The 26,287-nt window shown below is 41.7% G+C and overlaps 3 protein-coding genes across 8 annotated transcripts; 2 read left to right on the top strand and 1 right to left on the bottom strand.

Moving 5' to 3' along the window:
- Positions 1–1,838: 1,838 nt before the first annotated feature.
- On the top strand, positions 1,839–14,996 carry camk1gb (calcium/calmodulin-dependent protein kinase IGb). Of its 5 annotated transcripts, none has more exons than XM_060046936.1 (14): positions 1,965–2,103; positions 2,476–2,716; positions 4,497–4,608; positions 9,141–9,266; positions 9,526–9,600; positions 10,386–10,524; positions 10,653–10,776; positions 10,926–11,001; positions 11,244–11,356; positions 11,448–11,526; positions 11,774–11,861; positions 12,456–12,799; positions 13,088–13,184; positions 13,325–14,996. In XM_060046936.1, exons 2-13 carry the CDS (start codon positions 2,575–2,577, stop codon positions 13,143–13,145), a joined length of 1,476 nt encoding a protein of 491 aa, XP_059902919.1. In that variant the 5' UTR covers positions 1,965–2,103; positions 2,476–2,574; the 3' UTR covers positions 13,146–13,184; positions 13,325–14,996. The 5 variants fall into 5 exon arrangements, with proteins under 5 accessions (XP_059902911.1, XP_059902919.1, XP_059902928.1 ...); XM_060046945.1 differs by having other exon boundaries at positions 2,064–2,202; XM_060046964.1 differs by lacking the exon at positions 1,965–2,103 and adding an exon at positions 2,853–3,073 and having other exon boundaries at positions 2,574–2,716.
- Positions 14,997–17,420: 2,424 nt separating this feature from the next.
- On the top strand, positions 17,421–24,247 carry taf8 (TAF8 RNA polymerase II, TATA box binding protein (TBP)-associated factor). Its single transcript, XM_060047018.1, has 8 exons — positions 17,421–18,224; positions 18,481–18,637; positions 18,745–18,843; positions 19,034–19,096; positions 19,221–19,345; positions 21,376–21,523; positions 21,912–22,054; positions 23,775–24,247. Exons 1-8 carry the CDS (start codon positions 18,180–18,182, stop codon positions 23,913–23,915), a joined length of 921 nt encoding a protein of 306 aa, XP_059903001.1. The 5' UTR covers positions 17,421–18,179; the 3' UTR covers positions 23,916–24,247.
- Positions 24,156–26,091, bottom strand: LOC132453936 (protein pitchfork-like). 2 transcript variants are annotated; one of them, XM_060047029.1, is made up of 5 exons: positions 25,499–26,091; positions 25,264–25,362; positions 25,053–25,186; positions 24,848–24,965; positions 24,156–24,424 (listed from the first exon to the last, which is right to left on the bottom strand). In XM_060047029.1, the coding sequence occupies exons 1-5, from the start codon at positions 25,667–25,669 to the stop codon at positions 24,359–24,361; spliced, it is 588 nt and encodes a 195-aa protein (XP_059903012.1). In that variant the 5' UTR covers positions 25,670–26,091; the 3' UTR covers positions 24,156–24,358. The 2 variants fall into 2 exon arrangements, with proteins under 2 accessions (XP_059903012.1, XP_059903021.1); XM_060047038.1 differs by having other exon boundaries at positions 25,053–25,162.
- Positions 26,092–26,287: the final 196 nt, after the last annotated feature.

Genomic DNA, 26,287 nt, shown 5'->3' with positions numbered 1-26,287 from the left:
CAAATCTGAGTAGGCATTTTTTTTCTTAGATTTCTTCTTAGATTATTCTAGAACTCAGCGATGCAGATATTTATGCTACTGGTTTGGGATCAACCAAGTGATCCTATAGGGTGTATAGGCTGAGAAACGGTTTCCACTGCCCTTAGCCCTCTTGGATAACTCTTTCTTTAGGTAGAGAGAGGGAGCTGTTGCGTGTTGGTGACAGTCATTGTGTGGGGTACACACATGCTATAAGGTAGAAACAAAACAAACACGCGAGACAAATGGCATGGCATTAAGAAGCATCATCAATATAAGCTGGTCACAATGTGACCTTACGTTTTTTGAGGTTTTAGAGGAAAGGATAATTTATTGAGTTAAATATACGAGATTCTAAGGTTGAGAAAACCAACCATCATGTAAACTGTGAGATGAAACCTCTTGAATGGAAGTCATTAATAGTGCAAGCAGTGTAAGCTGAGAAGTGAGAGGTGATTAGAATACCACTCCCCCAATACCTTGGCTGGATAGGATGATTGCATTTTCCTCTTTTTCATTCCTATACAAAAAACGCTGGCCTTGTAGAGGTTTTACGTCTAATCAAACACTTCAGCACACATAGAAGTCCTACATCTGTTACATCATGGCTGCACAACATCCTTCATATCTGCTGAGCAATACCGCACTCAGCGCCCGTTTGTTTCCTCCTGCTGCAGTCCAGCATACTGCATCACAGACCCCCCATGAGGTCTGTGTGGCCACTGGCCACCACTCCCTACACATGTTATTGCCGCATTTGGTTTGTCTTTTGGCCTGTTTTGTTTGTGCTTATCTTAATCAAAATTTATTACAATAGCATTAGTAATGTGCTTTTTCAGGGCACTCAAAGCACTTTGAGTAGTGTGTGTGTGTGTGTGTGTGTGTGTGTGTGTGTGTGTGTGTGTGTGTGTGTGTGTGTGTGTGTGTGTGTGTGTGTGTGTGTGTGTGTGTGTGTGTGTGTGTGTGTGTGTGTGTGTGTGTGTGTGTGTCAGAGAAACAGACAGATACTTGTTTCATGCTTTTTCTGTGTCTAATGTCCCAATTGAAATGACCTCACAAAGCAGTATCCATGACAACATCAGCCACTGTTTCACTCGATCTTATTCTGCGTCCACGGTAGAGCTGACACAGGTAGGCTGCCTGCACAGGCTATGATCATACTGTGGGAGTGGGTGGTCAACATTGTGATCAATAGCCAATCATTTTGATCAATAACAATCATTATGATCAATAACAAATCTTTATGATCAATAACAAATCATTATGATCAATAACCAATCATTATGACCAATAACGATCCTTATGATCAATCATTATGATCATCAATAACAATCATTATGATCAATAACCAATAATTATGATCAATATTCATTATGGTCAATAACCAATCATGATCAATAACCAATCATTATGATCAAAAACCAATCATGATCAATAACCAATCATTATGATCAATAACCAATCATGATCACTAACCAATCATAATGATAAATAAAAATCAGAATCAATAACCAATAAGTATGATCAATAACAATCAGGATCAATAATCATTCATTATGATCATTAACAATCATTATGATCACTAAACATTAAGAATGATGAAAAACAATCATTATGATCAATAACCAATCATTGTAATCAATAACCAAACATTATGCTAAATAACAATCATGATCAATAACAATTATGATAAATAATAATTATGATCAATAACCTATCATTGTAAAACTTCTGTGAATTGCTTGCATGTTTATTCTCTACTGTTCTGTCTCTATAAAAAAAAATAGAAAGAGAGGGGGGGGGGGGGGGGCAGCTAGCGCACATCACACAATCCTTTATAAAACTGCACTTGTAGGAAAGAAAACCTGAACGTGATGCAGGGGCAACAGAAACAGAAGCGAGTCCCTGTCAGCACTTGCGGCATTCTTCTCAGCACCTCCTCTCCGCGTTCTCCAATGCATGTAATCCCTGACTTGACCACAATTAGGCCTCCTTCTTCGGCCCCCGACGAAGTAATCCGGGTAGACTTTAACAAGCTTTTGACAGGAGAGTCGTACCTCAGCTCTTCCAGCGCACAGCCTCGAGGTGAGTTTTAATGGAGCTATACGTTCAATGTTCGATGCCTTCTTCATTCCATCCCATCCATTAAGTCAATGAATGCGAATAGACGGGACATCGAAAACGGTAATTCTGTATAATTATTGGGTTTGTTATGTTTTGATACTAAAATGATGGAGTTAAAAATATACGAGTGCTGCTTGGCTTCCCCACAAAACTGCATATTAGGGGGACACGGGGAATTTGTGAAGGCGCGCGCGCGCGTTGGCTATAGCATCCTAAAGAGGGCATTTATTTCGAAACTCAAATATGTTTAAAATAAAGGCAATTAGACTTGTTGCATGTTGTCATCGTCACAGTATCCACGCAGCTTGGTAATAGTGATCTGATCATTCGCAGTCTTGCTGCTGCAGAGTGCTTTTCCGCGGATGCTGCAGCCAACGCCGTCCTGTGGGGGGCTAGGTCTTAAAACCCGTCGGAGGACCACGTCCGCACCCCATGTCTCTCGCCACGACGATACAACCCCCGAGGCGCTTTTCATCCTTACACGCGGTGTATCAATGTTGGCCGTCATGCATCGGCGGAAGTTCTTGTGCCGGTAGTGCAAAGGCGTGGGGCTTGAGTTGTTATAAACCTACAGGTAAGGCAGCCAGGGGGATGGTAAGGCTTCTGTTGTTGTTTGTAGTCAAGATCAAATAAAAATGTGTTTTTAAAAGTACGCAGAACCAAATGCAATCGTTTAAATCGATCGTCACGCGTGTTTGTATATGATACAGTTTCCGCTCCTGAGATCCTCTGCTGTCGACGCTTGTGCAGAAACGGCAGCACGTTGTGTTGTGGCGGGAAGGGGTTTTACTGCAGCAGGCTTCCGCGAGCTCCACCATCAGCGCTGGTGAAAGAGAAGAAAAGACGCGCGCGCGTATTTAGTCCGGGTGAGCCGCGGAGGGGAAACTGGAGATCAGCAGCAGCAGAGCCGACCTTCTTGTTCCTTTGACTGGTAGGGTCTCCATTATTCAGCGGGCTTATGGCGATATTGCTAGATGACTTACTAATTAATTAGCCAACTAAATTATTACTAATGCATAATTCATGTTTTTTACGAGGATGGACGTCGGTTTTTCCTTCGAGTTTACATTTACAATTGATTTTAAGGAGGGATTTGATTAAAAAAACGGAGAGAACACTCGAAGTTAATATGCCCTCATCCTTTATTGTTGCGACGTCATTCAACATCTCGTTCTTGACCATGAGAAACAGAACTTGTATAAGCTGTCATTTAAGTTTTTTAAAGTGGGCTCGTGAAGGCGTCTTAAATTATCTAGGTGGTGGAAGGGCCCGTATTCAGATCAAAGAGAAAATAGGCCACCGGTCGATTGAGGGCAAGTTGACTCTCAATCGAACTTCACTCATTTATCCTGATTAAACACCTCAATATTGGTCAAGTAACGTCCATGTTATTTTTTCATGGATATATTTGGTGTGTTGCATATTATTCCGAAGTTTGCGAGCAGCTTTTTGTAAGTTTGCTTTTGACTCGAACTTATAACTATATATTAGCCATGGCAAGAATTGTATGATTCCAATTGTATGTATTAATTGTCTAAAGAAGGGAACAAAGTGTTGTATTTCCAGTCCTTGTCCCCGAGCTGTTCAAGCTGTTCAGCTTGCAGCATAACGGACTGATCGCCTGTTCTTAAAGTTGTAGTTGGCCAGATCTAGCTTCCTGTGTTCCAATTAGAAAATAGGCTCTTAACACTGCAACCCTTTGGTCTGCCAGACAAATTTTGAGAGTCTGATCTGAACTCATGTTCTCCTGCTAAGTCAGCTGTGTGCCGTTTTGTAGCAACACAGAAGCACAGCACGCACGCATCCATCCATTCACTTTCCCACTTGAATGAGGAATTGTAGAACCCAAGATGGTCTCATGTTCTTCAGGCTGAGGTTGAGAGGCGTGCAGTTGTAGCTCAGGGAGGATGATTGCTGGACTTGGGTGGGCATCCGTGGCCTATTGGTTAAGGAGTTGGACAAGTAACTGTAGGGTGACTGACTCGAATCCCAACTCGGACATGAAAAATGTGGACGGGCGGAGTATTAGTGCAGCACTCTCCTACGTCCTCATCTACGGCTGAGGTGCCCTCAAGGTACCTGAAACCCCCACCTGCACTGCGGCTGCCCACTGCTCCGTGTATGACGGTGTTCATGTGTTCACCGCCTCCCGAATGGGTCAAAAGCAAAGAAAGAATTTCCCACAAAAAGGGACAATAAAGGATAGCCTAACTTGTGTGTTTAGATTTTGTCTTTTTCTACGGCTTTTCTTTTTGTTAAATTCCAGCTAGTGAGTTTGGTCTTGTCTTTGGATACTGTCCAGACTATCAGTGGTGACAGTTTTTTTCTTTCCCCGGTCCCTTTTGTTGTGTCAGATATCCCCGTTGAAGCACATGCAGAGATGGGCCGCAAGGAAGACGACTATGTGTGGAAGAAGGACACAGATAACATCCAGAATGTCTTTGAGCTCATGGAGGAGTTGGGATCGTAAGTAACGCTCCTGACTTTATCAAAGACATAGTTGTTGTTGTGGTGTACTGTGAGCATACTGACATAATGCTAGGCTGTATCTGTTGTTGGGGTACTGTATGAACACTAACATAATGCTAGGCTGTATCTATTGTTGGGGTACTGTATGAACACTAACATAATGCTAGGCTGTATCTATTGTTGGGGTACTGTCTGAACACTAACATAATGCTAGGCTGTATCTATTGTTGGGGTACTGTCTGAACACTAACATAATGCTAGGCTGTATCTATTGTTGGGGTACTGTATGAACACTAACATAATGCTAGGCTGTATCTATTGTTGGGGTACTGTATGAACACTAACATAATGCTAGGCTGTATCTATTGTTGGGGTACTGTATGAACACTAACATAATGCTAGGCTGTATCTATTGTTGGGGTACTGTCTGAACACTAACATAAAGCTAGGCTGTATCTATTGTTGGGGTACTGTATGAACACTAACATAATGCTAGGCTGTATCTATTGTTGGGGTACTGTATGAACACTAACATAATGCTAGGCTGTATCTATTGTTGGGGTACTGTCTGAACACTAACATAAAGCTAGGCTGTATCTATTGTTGGGGTACTGTCTGAACACTAACATAAAGCTAGGCTGTATCTATTGTTGGGGTACTGTATGAACACTAACATAATGCTAGGCTGTATCTATTGTTGTGGTACTGTATGCTCACCAACATAATAGCTGTATCTATTGTTGTGGTACTGTATGCACACCAACATAATGCTAGGCATAATATCTAAGTGCATACTGACATAAATCTGGACTGTATGTATTGGAAAGACTGAGAATGATGGAGATAAGGATTGTTTGTTGCATTTGTAATGATGTTTATTGAAGTAGACTAAAACTTTGAGAATCCAATTTACGTTTTAAAGTTCGCTCTAAAATATAATTTTTAGCATTGCATTTGACAAAGACCTAGCCCCAGACGTACTGGACTCTTCACAACTTTACTGATGTCCCCCTATTATGAATGTATTACATGGACGTGAATTGATTTACACAAGAGACATAACCCTTACCTTTAAGCCGAGTTTTAGCCAGGAGACACTCATCCCTCAGGTTTCACTTAGCCTAAGAAGCTCGTTCATAAATGAGCTCATCTGTAATAGTGTTAAAGCTAATTCAGTAAAAAGTACAAAACTGTTTTTTTTGTTTTTTTATGAGTAAGTTTTCAAAGCGATAAATAAGCAAAAGCAGGTTTTGAGTGAGAATTATAAGGTATTGTTTAGATAAGTGGCAAAGATGGGAGGACGGCAGTGCTATAGGTCAATGTCAACTGCTATGCTGATGGTGTATGCAACCTGTCAGTAGTGACCCAATAACTGCTGTAATTGAAGTGTACAAAGTAATAACAGTACATAATACTTCATATTTGGTTGTGATAAAACAGAATATTTCAACATTTGAAGTCAGTACTTAGTTTATTCTGAATTTGAACCATATATTTTGATTGTATTTATATCATATAATATTCAATGTCAGGAAAGATGCTGAGAGTGATGTTTATGTTCTCATTTGAAGTATGTAAATTTATGTTATTTGATAAGTTATAACTATGGTTCTATTATAGCTTCTATAATATACAATAATTATTTTAAAATTTACCATTTTTAAGATGTTTGAATCAGAGTTCATGCTGTTCCTAAGGCTGGGGGGATCTTCGTTTACATATCAACTTAGCTAACATAACAATTACAACATCTCAAGGTGATAAGAAGCAATGCAGTATAGAGTTGATATGTTCCTCCACAAAAAGATATGCAACTACTTGTCCAAATCTACAAAATGTATTTATTTACCTTAATGTAGTTAACCTATAGTCACACACATTGCTTTCGGTGATATTTCTATCTTTTATGACGTTATGAGTTAAAGGAAGCGACTGCGCCCTCCGGTGTACTGCTGACGTGTTTACTATCCCCCAGTGCCTGAGGAACACACCAAATGAGGCCTGTCTCTGTAGGCCTCATCAAACCACAAGATATTCCTCCACCAAATTGTTTCCGGCTGCTTATCTTCAGATTTAATTATTTATTTGTTTTTGTGATGATGCTGCTCTCTCCCTCAACAGGCCGAAACCCTTGTGGAGGGTTCAATTTAAGTCTTCTTGCCGTGCCTTTGTACATAAGAAGAGCAGACCCATAATTAGTGTTATGAGCGCCAGCTATCTTTGCCCTATCACACCGCCTCTGGGAAAAGGGTTTATTCTAATGTATATTATGTATATCCTATCATTTGTCAACTTTACATAGACTTTAATTAGACGTGACTAAAGATTTTATGCGTTTCTACTTTCTTTTTCTCTCTGTGCAAATATTTGCAAATCAAATGAAAACTTTTGCTTCACTTCATATTATTATTTTCTAAAACATTAAACCTGATTCCGGTGCTCTAAATAGAGTATGTTTTATAATAATGGAATCCATCATCATGTAACCATTATAGTATCACGTAATGCCATTAGGGTACTTCAATCATGGGGACGTTCCCCCTTGTCCCCTACTTACGCTCCAGTGCCCCGGTTAAGCCCTCCCTGCCTCTTTGAAAGGTCGCTCAAAGCCACAACCCCTACTGCACATGCTCAGTGCCTAATCCATCTACCTGGGACACCAACCGTCAGGGCCACATAGTTTCCATTGCGTAAGGGATAAAGGGCCTAATCCACCTTAATGGAGCAACTATTTCCAGACAAGGCTGAAGATAGCATGGGGACGGAACATGATGGAACAGAACAGGGCCCTGTAATCACAACAGCCATGGGAGGGCCTCAACCCTGACCCCCTCAACTAATGGGAGGGCCTCAACCCTGACCCCCTCAACTAATGGGAGGGCCTCAACCCTGACCCCCTCAACTAATGGGAGGGCCTCAACCCTGACCCCCTCAACTAATGGGAGGGCCTCAACCCTGACCCCCTCAACTAATGGATTCTCAATTGGAACCGTGGGAAGTTTTGATTGTCGCACCATTCAATCTTTCAGAAGGCATTAAAGCATATTGTCAAGGAATATTAAAGGATTTAAGGATCAGGAACTATTATGCATATTGGTTAATGGATAGGAGAAACATTCTGTGCTTCTCTTAGGAAATCAGAGAGGAGAAAATCGACGTTAGAAAAACAGAATGATCAGGGAGGTCACAGTGGGACGATAACATGTTATTTACTAATCATGAGAAGAAAAAGAGACTTATTGTGTAGAGGCAGGGAGTGGGGGTCATCTGCCAGGCAGAGGCATTGGAGCCCAGCTTTGAAGGTCTTGTTTAGCATACTTCGGGTCATGTGTTTTCGTAGAAGAGGGATTTTGAGTTAGATACACAACGCAATATGTATTTGTAGCTATAAGTAAAGGTATGAGTATTTAATAGCTGTCTAAGGAAATATAATGTAGAATATGATATGGTAACATTAAAGCCAGTAGCGGTTCCTGGCAGAGCTCACCAGGGAGGCAAACATGGAAGTGAATTCATGAACGAGTGCAGTGCACCCACACATGCATGTCTTTTCTAAAGCGTAGGCCTACACAACTTTTGAAAAAACATACTCGCGTGACGCGTCGTGTGGAGGCGCATTAGAGAGGATAATAACTAAAACAAACTAGGCACTTAACAGTGTGTCTGCAGAGTGCAATGCTTCTAAACTTTTAATCAAATGTGCAGACAAAGTTCAACTTCCCAAGGTAAAGTTCATTCATGGTGCGTGCTGCCTGAATGTAATGCAAATGAGCCTTCTGGTCTGTTGGCGCGCAGGCGGCAACTGAAGGCTCATTTGCTTAGAACGTTAATACAAAAAATAGCTGATTTGTGATTGGTTGCAATGAGAAGATGCAGCTGACCGCCCTTCCTATGTTTAACATGTTATGGTTGACTATTCTCAAAGGCGGCAAAAGTGAGTTTTGGCCCTCTTTGTCTCCCTTCAGTGGCTAGCCCCGGAGGTGACATAATCAATTCACTCCTTCTCTGAAAGGCCATTTTTTTTCAATTTTTTCAAAATTTTTATGTAATTATTCAGTGCTAAACACACATTGTACATAGATTAAAAAAAAATGCCCCTGGTTAAGGCTAGATCAGGCTTGTCCTCCACACATATGAACATTAAAAAAAATAAAACATGAGACTAATTCACTTTTAAGGAAGGGTTTGTATTTTTTAATCTCTCTGTAAGAGCTTTGTAAAAACACTGAAATCTCACTGCTAGTACTGTTAGTAAAATGCTTTTAGAGCTCTCAATTTGGTCGGGACAGGTATTGGATGGATGGGTTGGATGATGGACCTGGACTTTTACTGTTCGGGGAGATTGGGCTAATCCCCACGCCATGCAGGCAGGTACACGTCTGGCCTGACACAATTACTAGCCAACTAATCAGTCACCAGGAGACCCTTCTCTAACGAGAAGGCAGAGCGTCACCCAAGAGGGACGCTGCTGGCTGCTGTGTTGGCAGTAGGTCTGTTGACAATGTGTTTGTGCGTGTGCTTTCTGACAGGGGAGCCTTCTCAGAGGTGTACATGGTGAGGGAGAGGAAGACCGGCAAGCTGTTTGCCATGAAGTGTGTGAAGAAGAAGCAGAAGAGGGACCTCAACCTGGAGAACGAGATCGCTGTGTTGAGGAAGTACGGAGCAACCTTGTTCACTTCCACTTCCACATTCTCCCAGTACACACGTTTCATTGCTCTGATCTATATATCTGTAATATCCTCATGGCTGGATATTTTATCCACTGTGTGCAGGGGGTGATTAAACAAAGTCTTTCTCTTTCTGTCTGTCTCTCTCTCTCTGTCTCTCTCTCTCTGTCTCTGTCTCTGTCTGTCTGTCTGTGTGACTCTGCGTGTCGCTCTCTCTCTCTCTTCGTCTCTGTGTCTCTCTCTCCAGGATCAAACATGAGAATGTTGTGGGACTGGAGGACTTCTATGAGAGCCGATCCCACTACTACCTCATCATGCAGCTGTGAGTGTCCTTGTTGTTCCTGTATTACTCAGAACTAAGCAGTAGGGGTGGGAAAATAATAGATTCTTTGATGCATTGCAATTCTCTATTGAACGATTCCGTATCGATTTAGATAAATAAATAATCTAAATTTTAATTTAAAAAAGTAGTAAGCAGAGTAATTTGAGTAATTATACAATTATTTCATTCATCTTCAATGTGTATTGGCCAATCTGATTTGTCTTGATACGATTGCGATTCAGCCTACGCATAGCATGCACGCAAACTCACAGCCAGACACAAGAACTACGAACAATTTCTTATTCTTATAGTTTACTAAGAGCTTTTTCTTTAATGACATAGAAAAAAAAGATTAGAAAGAAAAGAAAACTAAATCTGTTTAGTTTTTACATACTTCCATAGTGTGTTGTAATGCAAGCTGCATTGATTATTGGATTGTTCATAGAAAGTCATATTTGTAACAAAAGCTTTTTCTCTCATAAAATATTAGATAATGTAATTCATCTGTTGATGTCTTTAATGATCATCACAAAAGTAGGAAGTGATTAGCAAACTGAGTAGCAAATTCAGATGTATGAATATTTTTTTGAAAATCCTGCACGGAAATGTACATAAAAAAATATGTGCATCGAGATGCATCGATAATCGTTTTACAATCGAATCGTTGACCTCTGAATCAGAATCAAATCGTGAAGAGTCAAGAGATTCCCACCCATACTAAGCAGTACCCTGCTCGGAAACACAGACAGAACCAGTAATTAAAGATGGCGTCTCCTCTATGACAGTGTTTCCGGCGGTGAGCTCTTTGACCGCATCCTGGACCGAGGCGTCTACTCGGAGAAGGACGCCAGCAGGGTGATCCAGCAGGTGCTGCAGGCGGTCGGCTTCCTGCATCAGAGTGGGGTGGTTCACCGTGACCTCAAGGTAGGGCCCCGCCCCTGAGCCCAGCGTCTCCTTAGATAGAATCATCATTATGAAGGCTAATCCAGGGTGACCTGGGAAGTAAGAGGGCCGTAGAGTGAGGCTTCCTACTCTCACCTCTCCCCGTGTAGCCGGAGAACCTCCTGTACTACAGCCAGGATGAGAACTCCAAGATCATGATCAGTGACTTTGGCCTTTCCAAGATGGTGGACAACGGCATCATGTCAACAGCCTGTGGGACTCCGGGATATGTGGGTAAGAGAAAAAAAAACAGCCTTGCTTTGTATTTTACATTTTATTACATTTTATTATGTTTTTATTACATTTTTTCTGAATATTATTAGGATTATTATTGTTATTGCGTCATGTGCTTCTTGCTTACGCTATGGTTTCCTACGCATCAGCTCCAGAAGTGTTGGCCCAGAAACCGTACAGCAAGGCAGTGGACTGCTGGTCCATCGGTGTCATCACTTATATTCTGTAAGTGTCACTTCTCCTGGATATGGAGTAGACCATAGCCCCTCCTAAGCAAGGGCAGTATACCGGTAGTGGAATTAGAGCGCCATCTAGTGTGTATTTATATCTCTGTACGAAAGGCCCTTATTGAATTCTAGCACCATCTTGTGGCACCGCATATTTTACAAGCATCAACACTTCTTATTTTCTTAGCCACATTATTGAGGCTACTTATGTTGTGATGACCTTGTGTTTTTTCCTCCTAGGCTCTGTGGATATCCCCCTTTTTATGAAGAAACCGAGACACGGCTTTTCTCCAAGATCATGAAGGCACAGTACGAGTTTGATTCCCCCTTCTGGGATGACATCTCTGACTCTGGTAACTAGATCTCTTACAGTTTACAATTGGTAGAAATATAAAACATATTTTTCCATCTGTTTATTAATTGATGAATGTATTTTTTTTTCAGCTAAAGATTTCATAAGCCACATGATGCAAAAGAATCCCAGCATGCGCTTCTCTACAGAACTGGCTCTCCGCCACCCCTGGTGAGTGTTCATCATGATCAATAGTCTAACCCCTAGGAATTAGAAAGTGGGCTGACTATGAATGCAATGTTTATCGCAACAATGATTGTGTAATCCATTGCTAAAAACTTTTTAAAGATATCAGATAGATATCAACTCTTTTTTAATTTGAACTGTCTATCTTTACAAAAACCAGTGAATGCATTTGTTCAGCATTGATTATATTTGGCTTTATCTAATCTAAACCTAAGCATCTCTGTCCATCAAGGATCATTGGAGAGACAGCGCGGAGCCAGGACATCTACCAGTCGGTCAGTGTTCAAATCCAGAAGAACTTTGCAAAGTCCAAGTGGAAGGTAAGTTCTTAACAAGCTCACCAAGGGCCGGGCGCCTGAGTGCCTTTAAAGCCATGTGATCACTCCTCCCTTAGGAAGCTGTGTTCTCCATAGATTCTGTTCTATTCAGAGTTCTTTATTGAAGCTAAACTAGTAGACGATTTGTCTAATTGTAATTTGGAAAGTTAACGTTATTTTGCTTGCGACCATTTCATTAGACGAGAATAGACCTGACGTGAATAAACTTGAAAAAATGCAACTCGAGTAAGACTTGAACGCATGAAGTCATCCGTGAACATGATTTTGTTGGGTCACGTCAGATCGCTTTTTACCCACAATAGTGGTGAGGACAACAACTCCCATGATCCCACGCTACTTCACGATGTCATGAAACTACATCGATTGTTATTGTTTTGTTTAAGAGAACCCTAGTGTCAGAAATGACTCAAGAACATGTACACTGCTCCCAATAAGTAAAACGACCAACCTTAAAAAGCTTCTTCTTGGTATTTCACCCTATATCCAATTCAAAGCATAGACAGTATTGAGTATTCACATAAACAAAACTCGTGTCCCCCGCTGACACCTGCGTCTCCCCTCTGTGTGTTCCTCCAGCAAGCGTTCAACGCCACCATGGTCATCAACCACATGAAGAAGCTCCAGGCGGCCAACTCGGACACCGTCGCCAAGAAGGCCGACGTGCCTGACATAGTCGTCGACGTCTCCTCGCCCTGCGGGCTACGCAAGAGCCCAGACCCGCCATGTGCGGGCCCCACGGTGCGGCAGGTCAACGGCAACGTCCCCGGCACGGACCACATGACCCTGCCGCCCAGCCCCAACGAGCTCAGGAGCACCTTCCCCCTGAAGACCTCCCAGAGCCACATCGAGCCACACCACACGCCCAGCATAGCCACGCAGGGCAAGCACGCCTACCACTCGGAACCGGCCAACCTCAACGGGTGTGTGTGTGTGTGTGTGTGTGTGTGTGTGTGTGTGTGTGTGTGTGTGTGTGTGTGTGTGTGTGCGTGTGTGCGTGTGTGCGTGTGCGTGTGCGTGTGTGTGTGTTCGCTTGGTCTAGTCTAGTCATCTGCAGACCCCAGCTTGGCTCAATACTGCACAATTTAGGAATCGTATCATTGATCTCTCTCTCTCTCTCTCTCTCTCTCTCTCTCTCTCTCTCTCTCTCTCTCTCTCTCTCTCTCTCTCTCTCTCTCTCTCTCTCTCTCTCTCGTTCTCTTTCTCCTCAGGTATGGTAAAAACAACAGTGGCAAGGTGATGCAGACTGGAGTGTGTGCGGTCATGTGAAAGTCCAGACCCAACATCGAATGATGAACACTTTATTAGGTAAACCAGACTAAAGGATTTATGACATCAAAGGGAAACAGTCAGCTAACCCCAACCCTTATCTTTCCCCTAACCCCTTAGTCAGTGAGTCATCCCCGCCCAGGGGTCTCAACCTTGTGTGTTTGTACACTTTCTTTCAGGTCATTCTCCCTGAGGTGGCACAGCGTGAAGCTGGGTGGTGGCAGCTGCTCGTGAGGCTGGGTTGGTTGCCTCCATGGGTATTATATATATATTTTGAATATACTTTTTATTTATCCCCATGGGGAACTTCATTCTCTGCATTTGACCCAACCTATGCCCAGAGCTAGGCGCAGTGGGGGCCTGCCTCACAGGGCGGCCCCCGGGGACCACCTCGAGGTGTGGGGCCCTTGTCTTGTTTAATGGCCGGGCGGGAGGGTTAACCTGGATGTTTATTTGTCTACTCTTCTGCGAGTAGAGCGGGGCCCTCACACCACCGGTATTCAGATTGAACACTGAGCCCTCAGACCAACGGTATTCAGAGTGAACACTGGGCCCTCAGACCAACGGTGTTCAGAGGGAAGAGTTGGCCCCTCAATCCAGCAGTGTTAAGAGTGAAGAGAGGGCCCCTCAGACCAGTGACTTTTGGGGGGAAGAGTTTGACCCTCAGACCAGCGGTATTGAGAATGACACTTGGGCCCTCAGACCAGCATTTTACAGAGTAAAGAGTTGGGCTCATTAAGAGTGAAGAAGCCCTCAGACCAGAGATCTGTGAAGCCTCTCCCAAAGCACATACGTAACACAACCTCTCACACACATACACACACACACTCACAGTATAAGCTTAACAAATTATGATGCTTCACTGTTAGACAGTGTAATGCTGAGTTTCCATCTGTGCTCCCACTTGTTGCAGGGCTACAGTTCTACTGATTTCTCTAGACGTTGCAAACACAATCCCTGACATTTGTAATGTAAAGTGTGATCTTATTTAAATGTTGTAAAAAAACCTTGCCCATAGAGATGGATACCTTGAGCAATTTCCTTGTTTGAAATGTTTTGAATGTTTGAACGTTTAAGTGGCAATCTCAAATATTTTCATGTAAATATTTGATATGTTTGTTAAGTCACCAATTATCGCCGAATGAGATAACACAATGTTGAGTCTACTCTGTAACCCCTGATGAAAGCCCTTCCGTTTGCAGTATTATTTTACGAGCTGGGTGTCAGTGGTGACTGTTACTCTGGCCAACGCTACCACTTATCGCCAAGGGTGTCGCCATAGGGTACAAAAGATTAATCTTCTAGATTCCAGATTATTTAAGACTATGACCATTAAATATGATAAATGTCTTGAATTTTTTTTGCCGTTACTTTATAATCCAATTGCATGTTTATCCTTTGTGTGCATGTTTGTAACCCCTTGAACTGAACCTTTTGAAATATCTATGGCTGTGTGGGATCTGACCCTTTATAGTTTTTAGTTATACTGATGATAATGGTACTGTTTTGTTTAATTTATGTGAACGTGTGCTACTATTTCAAATAAATATAGAAAAAGGCACGATACAGACAACAGCTAACCCTCATATCTATGAATTTAGCATTTAATTATTGCACTGCATCAAATAATATTGCAATTTTGACAATTCAATTCTCTCTATCTCTCACCAATTTGGGAATATATATTTGTAAACATCTAGGTATCACTGAGGCCATTCTAACAAGGTGGTACTCTTTGGTTCTGTGTTTTTTTGTGTGTCATGAGATGTGTGTGGCTTTATATTGTTCAAACTGATTAATTGTATTAATGAGAGATGCACAATGCTCGTCGAATAAAGACAATACACGTTTTATCAAGCATTTCTTTCACATTTTCTTCCAAAAAAGATCTGATTATTGATTTTCCAATAGGCTAGGGGGGAAGGGGTACATGATTAACATAATTGATCAAACTGATATAATACAAACCATACTTACAAGTTATAAGCATGTTGTGGTAATTGCTGTACACTGACAAATTAACTAAACATTGTGGCGATATTACATTTACAAAAACACTCAAACTATTAGCATAATTAAAGTTCAATATATTCCCACAATGGGAAAAAGGGGCTCAAAATTATTTTGATCCTACTCTTGTTAGGCTGATGAAACGGCCTGCAAAGTGACATTCATTTCTGTTCCTCACAAACTTCCTAATTTCCTGTTTGATTTCTGAAAGCCAGCCCCTGAAACAGATCTCTTATTCAGGCCACAGGTTGCAGGTAAAATAAATAAATGACGTTTTATTTGGGAGAACACGTCCTCCACGTCCTCCACGGACTACACACTCCAAAAGTAGGTAAAAGGTTGACTTTCATCATGCACTGACAAAAAACCTGACACCAGTTGAAATGTCAACATGAAACATCATAACATACGAATGAATGCGGTATTGGCACTTGGTATATGAACATCCTTATCCTTACTTAGTATATTGTTTCTCTTTTTTTTCTCTGACAAATGTACTTATTCCAAGTCGCTTTTGACAAAGGCGTCTAAATGCCAAAAATGTAAATGTAATTGATATACTATCGTAATATCACAAGAGACATGGGTAATATTCCATGTCTGCATCAAGCATTGATCGATGACCCATGGCTGTCTGTAACAAAGATGAGTCATCATTTCACAACACTCTTGCTCTGACTCCTCATGCTTTCCCTAGTGGGGAACCAGGGCGAAGGGCAAAGCATGTCAAAATGTCTCCCCTAGCAACGCATGGATTAAAATCTGGTAAACTCCATAACCAGACATCATCGCGCACGCATGGCTTAGCACTTGTCTGCAGAGATATTCAACTGATCACTAACTGGTCTATAGTGAAATGGCCCATCAATAATGAGAGGACATCTTCTCAAACCCCAGAAAGCAGTAATTTAAATGGTTTAAAGCACCCTCTTCCTCTGTGGGATCACTGGGTTTGCCGACAGGCCTTGCATGTGCATGCAGCGTGTGTAGAGGGTTCCTTGTTTTTCTTTCCTCTACACTTTGAGCTGATGTCACTTATTTAGGCCGGGCTCCATGTGGGGGGAATTCCTTTTGGGATTCATATCAGGTTTAACCTTTTGCTGCATGGATAGATATGGAAATAAGACATGCTCATGACGTATGGAAATAGGCAAGAAAAAAAAAAGCAATGATTTAATCACGCATGCATAAAAAACATGGAAATAAGCCAGGAAATAGAAAGACAGCAATGATTTAAACACACATATATAAAAAATAACATGGAAATAAGCCAGAACAAAGAAAGAAAGCCATGGTTTTATTCAGAATGCACGTTTCCTTAAGGTTTTGCTTTTTGGCAAATTTGCTGTAAAATGTGTGTTGCATAATCCTTGTTGTTTTAGGATTTACGTTTGCGTCACTTATCAAGCGCTTTAGAATTTGATTTCATTCCTAGACATGCATAGGAAAATTTCCTCTGCCTTTGACCTCGCTCACCTGTTCAAACGCAGACTTGTGAATATTCATGAGCTGGCTTGTCAGTGGGTGTATACCTGGGGTCACACTGTGTGTTTATATTCTGGATCCTTTGCTTCTCCTGCAGACTGCTGAGGTTTGATAAGTCAAAGCCTACACACCAACCTCCAGCATTCAACATCTGCAGGACCCTTACACTGTAAGTACTAGTATGACCTTACTACTTTACTTATATAACGTTAAATTAAGCATCGCATCAGGTAAAGGATTTGACCTATATATATATATTTATATTTAATTAAAGTATAATTATATAATGTATAATTGTGTGTGTGTGTGTGTGTGTGTGTGTGTGTGTGTGTGTGTGTGTGTGTGTGTGTGTGTGTGTGTGTGTGTGTGTGTGCGTGTGTGTGTGTGTGTGTGTGTATTCTTTTAAAATATATTCTTGCAATTTCGTCCCTTAAGTAAGATACTAAACTAGCCTTCTCTGCAAGCGTTCTTGAAATGCTTATGTAATGTATTGTTTGGTCTTTCCCCAGCAGACTTCCTTGATAATCAATCATGGGAGTTGTTTCCGATCTCATCCCGTTCGCTAAAGAGATCCTGAGCCACAGGCCATGCCGGGGAATGCTGAAGGTCTATCTGATGGGCTCCATGCTGGTCCTACTGGGGGCAGCGGGGGGGCTTGTGGAAACCTTACTACTGCCGTTTCTAGAGAGGAGGCCGCAGAAGGAGGACAGTGAGACAGACTTTCTCCTCATGGCGACTTTCAGACAAAAGCAGCAGCAGCAGCTGGTGAAGTCAGCCTAGGAGACCACAGCCCGCCATCTGCATGAAGTCAGCCTAGGAGACCACAGCCTAACATCTGCATGCCCCCTCGTCAACTCTATCGCTCTGTTGACAAGAACCTAAATGTCTGTCGTGTTTTATGAGTCTGAATCTACTGTGTGTAGAGAGCGAGTGGTGTCTATATATAGCATTGATGATTTGCTGCTGGGCAGCAAATGTTCAAAAGATTTTGTCATAAAAAATAATAAAACTCTTTATATTTTCTTTAAGAATGTGAACTTTACATAGAGAAAAACATTGTTTGCCAGTGGTTATATAAAAACGCAACAACCCCTTTTCAAACTAATAAGAAATCGATTGGATAAAGAATAACGGTAAATCTTGGAAAACTAAATAAATAAATCGGTCAAATTAAGATTCTGTATTACAGCAAACATCTACATATCTCAACTATGAAAATGTGTCACTTTATAAAAGATAAAAATTGGAAATTCAACTCCAATACAGCTAAGAAGAAGAAGTATGGTTTGTATTATTTGTTGTTGTTTCCAAAGGCTTCAAACAACAAAAGTGTAACTATTCTAAACCACTAGATGGCGGTGATAAAATATATCAGCAAGTCAAGACCTCAACTTCCGTCTGAATAGCGGAAACGAAGTCTATGTATATGTTATGTTTTCCATGTTTACTAGTGTCACATTAATCTGCATTGAATGCACAACGCATAAATTGCACTAAGACAGCTAGACACTTAAAACATACCGACTTCATTTATTTCCAATGGCGGATCCGGCGGTGGCACCGGGAGGTTACAATGCAGGAGGGGTGAGAAGGCTGCCCAAAACTTGGAACATCTATAGTTTAGTTTATATGGTCTACCCGTATGAACGACAACTCACGACATGACACCGCTCTCCCAAGATGTACTCTGCTGTTTGACTATCCAGACCATACTGTATAGCTTTCTGAAACAAAAGATTCGCCATGATCTCCAAGCCTTTTTACTATTCTATCATACAGACACGCATTGATGAGGGGGTTTTGTTTATCTGATTACTGGCGTTGTGTTCTCGGTTCTCAGCGGTCGAGTAGTAAAACAAACTCCAGCCCAGCGGACAACTATCACATGGCGAGGCGTCGCACCCTGCAGGTGGCCGTCAGCGCCCTTCTGACGGAGTGCGGATTCGAGAGCGCAGAGAAGGCGGCTGTTGAGTCTCTAACTGAGATGATGCAAAGTTGTATGTGTCGTTCCTTTGTAGATTGAGGGCGAAGCTTTGATGGCCATGTGTAGGCCAACATGGTGCTGGGATTTCAATAATGCTATGCACTGTCTTTTGTTCTCCAGATATAACAGAAATAGGACGCTGTGCCAAATCTTACTGCGAGCATACTGCCAGGAGCATTCCCACACTCCCCGATGCAGTGGTCACACTCATTGAGATGGGTACGAGAAAATGCATTACAATCATAATCGTAACATAAATGGGGCTACAACTAACAATATTGTTTGTGTATTTATTAACATTTTCAATTCACGTGGTAACAAATGTATTGTCTATTGACTGAGTAATCAACGGTTTCAGCCATCTCCATCAATGTATCAATCTGAGGAAACTCTATATTCGTCCCTGCAGGGTTCAATGTTGACACTCTTCCTGTCTATGCAAAAAGGTCCCAACGGATGGTTATAACAGCCCGTAAGTATCCATTATCTCTAACTATTGGTTATAGAGATTCAAGTCTACACCAATGACTACCATAGGATTGGACTTGGTCCCAAACTACTGGGGTCACCACTGGGTTTTGTTTTGTGATTCTCAGCTCCGGTGACCAACCCTCCCATGACTCCTAAAGCGCTGACGGCAGGACAGAAGCGCCTGCACCCCGCATATATTCCCAGCCACTTCCCAGAGTTCCCTGACCCCCACACCTACATCAAAACCCCCGTGAGTCAACCAATGTCTTCATACTAATACTTCTAACTAGGGTAGAAAACTTGGTTTATCTTTGCGGCATGTGAACATAAAATGCATCACTGCATGCAAAATATATTTTCTTCCCCCAATGTGCGATGGTTGTTGTTCTTGTACACTACAGCCTGCTTTGAGATTTAAAAAGAGAAGTCCTATTTTTGTCATTATTTACACATCATGTTAGAGAAGTATTAAAGTATATCATAGGCAGGGGTGTTTCTTATAACATGCTGATGATGCGGTTGCACAGGGCCGCCAAAGCCACCAGGGGGCCCCCAGACTGGCATTAAAGCCTCTTTTTTATTAAAATGACCCGTCTCTTGGTAGCCAATTGAGTGAAAGCACCTTTTTATTCTCCAAAAATAAAATAAATATGCAACAATCTATATTATTAAGACCCTAGGCTACAATCAAAAGGGGAGCTGTGTCAATATAAATGAATGCTGGCAGTGGTGGCTGGCTATTATGTTAGAGCACCGCCCTCCCTGGTGGAAAGGTCTTTTTAAAATGACTTTCTTAAAATAAACAAATTACTTGGTGTGTATGTTTCAATGCACAATAATGTTTAATATACAGAATATAAATAATTATGTTTTGGGCTAAATGAAAGATCCCCTTCACCCCTTTCCTCTCAATATCTCTTCTTGGGCGATGGAAACATTGCCCAGGGCATTGTCAGTGCAGCAGCTCAGCCAAGTACTGACACAAGATGTACACATTGCAACATCAATTTTGCTACCTGTGTCCTTGAATCCGATGCCTTAGGCTTAGGGCAATTCATTACTCGCCCCAGGCAAAGTCATGCAGTGGTCGATTATGGACACCTGACATTATTGACATTGACAATGATGAGCTCACGTAAGCAATAGACAGGATTTCAGCTGCCCCCGAATCAATTATAATAATCTCTCCTCCAAAATCTATTTGAGAGGAAACTTTTGGTGGAAAGAGCTTCTGTCATATTCTTTTTGCGATTTCGAAAATATTTTTTAAATAACTGAAGCGTTACTTGGTAAGACAGCATTAACATGTCAGCATAGTTCCTACAATGTGAAGCAGAACAAGTCTTCCTTGAGACTTAGCCTTTACAACAGAGCCTTCTGCTGTAGCTGGAGCCCCCGGCTGAGCTCGTGAGGAAAGCCGTTGACAGTGCTCCTTTCATGGGCTCGGATTTCACACAGAGTCGGGAGTGTTGCACCAATACAGTTCCCTTCTAATTTAAAGTGATGGTATTGGCAGCCTATATTAATCTAAAGGAAACTGGAAACACTCCCTTTGGTATACTGGTACACTAATTTGTACTAATGTTACATTAATCACCTTGATCCCAATTCAAAACTCCTTCAATAAATCCCTGTCAATAATGAGAGAAAAGTATGATCTACTGTTGATTAACAGTTGCATAGGCTGGAGTTGTTAAACTGAATGGCGTTTGTGAGCTTTGTTGGGAATAGAGAAAGAAGGATGCAGGAAGTATATTGTTTGTCGTAGCAGCTTTTAACGTCTTTCTAATCGTTGTTTTAATACGTTGCATTTCCCTTCAAGATGTCATCAAAAGCTGTTTGACTACTTAAAACCCTAACACATAATACCTGCAGTCTTTAAAGTGATAGCCCATGGGCCACATGTTCATAGCTCTAAGCCATATAACAAGTTGCAAAAAGTTAAGTACAACATGGCAATGCCCGATCCAGTTTGTTCAAACAGTTAATACATTATTTGTTCTATTAATGTAACGTTTTTTTTCTTATGGATTATATTGTTATAAAATTATACTGATTATATTCCATAATATAGTAAGGTTTTATATAGGGTCTGGTCGGCAATGCTGTTTATAAACCTGGCTGCAAACATTTTAGAGAAATTTGTAGAAAATAAGGTACTGGAATCGACCTGTTTGCTTGTAAAAAATCCGGTAGTTGGAATCACCTGTAAAAAAAAAACAGATGGGTTCATCCATACAGAATTCTGGTTTAAATTTGTATTTTTTTAACCCGCTCTAGACTTTCAGGGAGCCGGTGTCGGACTACCAAGTGGTTCGGGAGAAGGCCGCATCCCAGCGGAGGGACGTGGAGCGGGCCCTCACACGCTTCATGGCCAAGACCGGAGAGACTCAGAGCCTCTTCAAGGATGACATTACCGCATTCCCACGTGAGACACGCTTCAGCCCCAATTACCCTCTCCCCCTCACTCCCCGACCGTCAAACGTGTGTGTGTGTGTGTGTGTGTGTGTGTGTGTGTGTGTGTGTGTGTGTGTGTGTGTGTGTGTGTGTGTGTGTGTGTGTGTGTGTGTGTGTGTGTGTGTGTGTGTGTGTGTGTGTGTGTGAGAGAGAGAGAGTGATTTCTATATGTACATAATGATGTTTAAGTTTCCCTGGAGCAACGAAAACATGTGACCTACGCTTATCACACTGCTCCGAAGGGACGAGCTCGTTCCAAGGATTACATGTTTGAACAGCTTATTTGCATTGTGTTGTGATTATGTTTTATGTGAAGGTGGGTCAGTCTAACCCTCCTGTTATCTCCCTCGTGTGCTCAGTGATTGCGGCGAGGCCGACCGCCATCCCCTACCTGAGCGCCCTGCTGCCGTCGGAGCTGGAGCTGCAGACGCTGGAGGAGACGGACTCGTCGGAGCAGGACGACCAGACAGACAGCGACAACACGGCCGGGAACGGCCTCAACGTGAGTCTAGGGCTGCTCGATTATGGAAAGATCATGATCACGATTATTTGGGTCAATATTTTGATCACGATTATTCAAATGATTATTATTGAGTTTGAAAACATGATCAATTTTTTTCAGCATTCCTTGCCCAAAAAACACATTGTATCTGAGAATTTTGGTATTTCCCCTTATAAAATTACACAATAGGTTCAAATAGAAATTTTTCTGATCGAAAATAATGCAAAACAAATTGGTATCCAGCTCCAATTTATATGATACATTTAATAGAAAAAAGTTAAACTCGATCATAAACGTTTTTTGATTTTTTGACACAAAAATCTTAATCGCGGTCAACATTTGATTAATCGTACAGCCCTACGTTAGTCTAGCCACCACTGCTAACCTTGACTAAATGACCAGGACACTAGAATCTCTATCTTAGATTTGTTTCTCTTCTAAGGATCCAGAGTCTGTGTTGCATTTTGCAGTGTAAAGCAAGTGCAGAGGATGTGGAAAAACTTTGCTTCCATTGTTGAGATTTTATCTGGGTCTCTCCCATGGCTGAAGGGGTCGTATGTATAATGGGGTGTTTGTTGTTCAGGGCAAGATTTTAGATAAAGAATGGTATCATCTCCATCTTCATGCAAAAAACACTCCATATTTTTACACGTGACATTATAATTGTTATGGATTAGTGATGAAGCGTATTGCTAAATACAGGCCCCAACAGTAATAGACCGCAGTCGGGCAGTGTTTAGATCAGGCATTTTAAGTTTCAGATAAATGCATTGACCTCATCCTGTCTACTGTTCTGCAAGAGACGGCTCCTCTTAAGCACATTTGGGAGTTTAAGTTGTAATCTACAGGAAATAAAAAGGTTATGAATTTCAGAGAAACCAGCTCATATCTTACTTCTATAATAACAGGCCTGTCGCTCCAGTTACTCAAGTTAGTCATGTGCGCATGTGCCAAGCATCTCACACAAACACACCGCACGTCAAGTCACTGAGGTAAGACGTTATTTTTTTAAACATAACTGCTCCGCCATCGATCGACACACGCACAGCTAAGAACACACACGCACTCGCACACAACGCAGCGTCACTCGCCCAGGTAAGACGTTATGTCTATAGACTGTAGAAAATGCGATAAAAGAAGGGAAGAGACAATTTCTCACCGTGACAAGCAACGGCAGGTCTTTCATTCAATTCAAACATCGTGCCGACCGGCATTTCAACACGCGTGATGTGATCTTAAAGAGACATTGTCCCTATAACACAACGAAAACATGTCAATAACAAAGTAAGGTGAAATATGTCTATAGAGTCCAACACAAGACTACACTTTGTTGCTCAAATGTAATATCACCCACCTCCTTGAGCCTCCCCAAATGTCTTGCGATATTGACATCCCGCTACCCCCCTGCGGACTGTTTGTTTTATTTTTCCTACGTTTTGTGTGTATGCTGTGTGTGACTAGGCTACTGCTGCCTGTCCTGGCCAGGACACTGGAAGGGATGTTTACTCTCAATGATGATTATTATTTTCAACTAACCAATAGTAGTTTTACTATTTTTTTTTCACTTTCATTTTAAAATGTCAATGCACCTTTCAGCCCTGAATAACAGTAAAAGCTATTTAAGTACATTAAGTACATTGTACCAGTTCTGTTCCAATGTAGTAAAGAAGTGATGACTGATGTGAAATTGCTTTCTTTCTTTCTCTCCATGCCAACTCAGGACGACCCGAGGGCCGACAAGGAGAATTCCATGCTGCCGCCGAGCAGCGTAGTGCCGTCCGTCAAGGCCAGCGAGGACAACACGATCGATAACCCCTACCTGAGGCCCGTGAAGAAGCCCAAAGTCAGGAGGAAGAAGTGAGCCAAGGCCCAACACAACTGCGACCAATAAGACTTTTTGCCCCCGTTCCTCCCTAAATCAACTCCACCTGGAAGCAGAGGATGAGATTTAACCACAACTCTGACGGCTCGCTTGGCTCCTGAAAGGATACAGTGGCAATTCAATTTGATGGCATCTAGCGTTGTTGTCTGCAGAAAATTATATTTTTTGGGGATTATTCTCCCATTCCCTTATATTAACTGACCTCATGGCTGCCATGCATATGGTTTAATTTCTTTATTTTGTTTTAGACATTTGTCAGGTTGGCTTTGGTAAAAACAACAAAACATTTTGAAATAAACAGTTAAGATCTGTTTTTTCTGTGGCTCATTGGATACATGAGGGTTAGGGTTATTACTACACTAACCCTAAGTGATCGTTAAAGGAAGTGATTTCCTGACGCAGGGGACACCGCTGAAGGCCGTTCAGAAGTACATTCTCAAGTAGGCTACTCTGGCCCTGTGCTTCTTGAAGTCCTTGTCACACTGGAGCTGAGGAGACAAAGGTAGGTATTAAACATGTAATATCAATACAAAGATGAGTTGGCTTTCAATCAAATATAGCAATAAACTGCGCTTTTTCTAAAGGTAGGCTTAAAGCAAGCACCACTAAAGATTAATTCATTTAGCAATTGATGAATTTTTCAACTATTGTTAGTTCAATATAGAGGGAAGCTGGAACCATTTTGTTATCCGTTTTGTGAAAATGAAGGTAGAAAAACAAAAACATTTGATTTCAAGTTGGAAGACATCAACGTTTTGTTTTTTTTAAGTGCAAATTTCAAACTTCCAGAACGAAGTGCAATAAACCTACACATCAATGTTTGACAGTTGTTGGGGTTATTTATTTAACTAACCCTAACAATCAAATGGCATGTTTGATTATTGTCAGCGTTGGTTCGTTTTTTAACTCACCTCTGCTCTCAGCGTTTTCTTCTTAAGCTGAGGGAATTTCACCCAATCTGGAGACCCAAAGCTCATCGGCCAGACGACCTTCCGGCCGATTGCTACTTCATGAGAATATGTCCCAGGGCTGCATTGTTAACATAAAACACCTATCAATATTAACGCCTATCAATCACCAAATGCCATGCTGTTATCATATTCCTTTGTCACACACCCTGGCATGCTGAGGCTTGCATCCGGCTTGGTCGTAACCCTCACTGCCGAGGAATTGAAAGGCGTTTTGCCAGGCGGCAGGATTCTGGACCGGGATTGATCCTGCTGGTACTTTTGAGGTGAGGGGGTCACTGTCTGTGATATGTGAACATAAATTATCATACTAAATTAAACATTGAATCGGCTTGTGACCGTTAATAAGTATAGTATACCCTGTTGGCCTCTAAAAACCGCACGGCGGTCCTCGCAGAGAGGACGTATCCTTTCTTGCACATCGGCCTCTTCTGGATGTCGTACATCATGCTGCGAAACTGATCAGAGAGCTTAAGTTAGCGTAGTGTTCCATATCTTGCGATCGTGGTAATATCAACATTGTGCACAATCAACAGGTTGTATTTTTGTAACCCCCGGTTCATTCATTATGCGTGCAGACACAAACCTACCAACCTCATGGTTCTCATAGCAGCCCGGGCCGCGGTGCGGCTCTTCCTTGCGGAACATTTGGTTTCCTAGACGGTTTGGTGCAAAGTTGGTAGGAAAGAGTTTCCTATCCTGGGATGTGCCGAACCCAACGCCCCGGCGGCGACCCGGTTCATCAAGTTTAGAAATGGTTCCCATATCGCCATTCAGGTTTACTTAAAAATGTTCTGAGAAATTAGTTACAATTGTACTTGCATCGCGAACTGCGGCAATGTTACCTCCCGTTGTTTAGAATACCAGTAACTATAGCAACCAGGTTATGCAAACTTCCTGGTTTATGCAAAGCAGTGCCTGCCTGGTGCGTGAATCCGGAAGGTGTTCAGGAAAATTGGATCTCTTAACTCAACTCAAAATACTTAAAAGTGTATTCTCCGTATTTGTCAATGGATGGCTGAACAGGAGATCGCATAATTAAAGTGTGGGTTCTAGATAGCTTGGGGCAATTTTATATTTCAATAAAGAATCGATTGTAATTCGATGTGAATAAGACAGTTGAACGTATAACCTTTCCAATAGAAAGATACATGGTTAGCAATTCATGCAAATACGTATGCAACTTCACTAGTCTTGGGGAGAGGTTCAAGATTCAGAAGTCATGGATGTTTGTACAGTCTTACAGGTATAAGTCATATCTTTATATATATTTTGAGTTGCCATATGCTTAATAGTCTGGCATTAACTTGAAGTTCACATGGGTGTTCTTTGGTTTAAAGATCTAGTTTATGAATGGCAATTGCAGTGGATAATTCTCAAACA

Source organism: Gadus macrocephalus, chromosome 1 (genome assembly GCF_031168955.1).
Source record: "Gadus macrocephalus chromosome 1, ASM3116895v1".
In the NCBI taxonomy this organism is placed as follows: domain Eukaryota; kingdom Metazoa; phylum Chordata; class Actinopteri; order Gadiformes; family Gadidae; genus Gadus; species Gadus macrocephalus.
The sequence above is the reverse complement of the archived record's forward strand: the minus strand, read 5'-3'. Positions and strand labels throughout refer to the sequence as shown.

Excerpts from the sequence above, each read along its gene's own strand:
- LOC132453936 (XM_060047029.1), bottom strand. The coding sequence starts at position 25,669 with ATGGGAACCATTTCTAAACTTGATGAACCGGGTCGCCGCCGGGGCGTT. Across the intron at positions 25,363-25,498 it reads GCTGCTATGAGAACCATGAG|TTTCGCAGCATGATGTACGA; the intron begins GTTGGTAGGTTT and ends CTCTCTGATCAG. Across the intron at positions 24,425-24,847 it reads AGAAAACGCTGAGAGCAGAG|CTCCAGTGTGACAAGGACTT; the intron begins GTGAGTTAAAAA and ends TTGTCTCCTCAG.
- taf8 (XM_060047018.1), top strand. The coding sequence starts at position 18,180 with ATGGCGGATCCGGCGGTGGCACCGGGAGGTTACAATGCAGGAGGG. Across the intron at positions 18,638-18,744 it reads AACTGAGATGATGCAAAGTT|ATATAACAGAAATAGGACGC; the intron begins GTATGTGTCGTT and ends TTTGTTCTCCAG. Across the intron at positions 22,055-23,774 it reads CGGCCGGGAACGGCCTCAAC|GACGACCCGAGGGCCGACAA; the intron begins GTGAGTCTAGGG and ends ATGCCAACTCAG.
- camk1gb (XM_060046928.1), top strand. The coding sequence starts at position 1,893 with ATGCAGGGGCAACAGAAACAGAAGCGAGTCCCTGTCAGCACTTGCGGC. Across the intron at positions 11,002-11,243 it reads GGTGTCATCACTTATATTCT|GCTCTGTGGATATCCCCCTT; the intron begins GTAAGTGTCACT and ends TTTTCCTCCTAG. Across the intron at positions 12,800-13,087 it reads GAACCGGCCAACCTCAACGG|GTATGGTAAAAACAACAGTG; the intron begins GTGTGTGTGTGT and ends CTTTCTCCTCAG.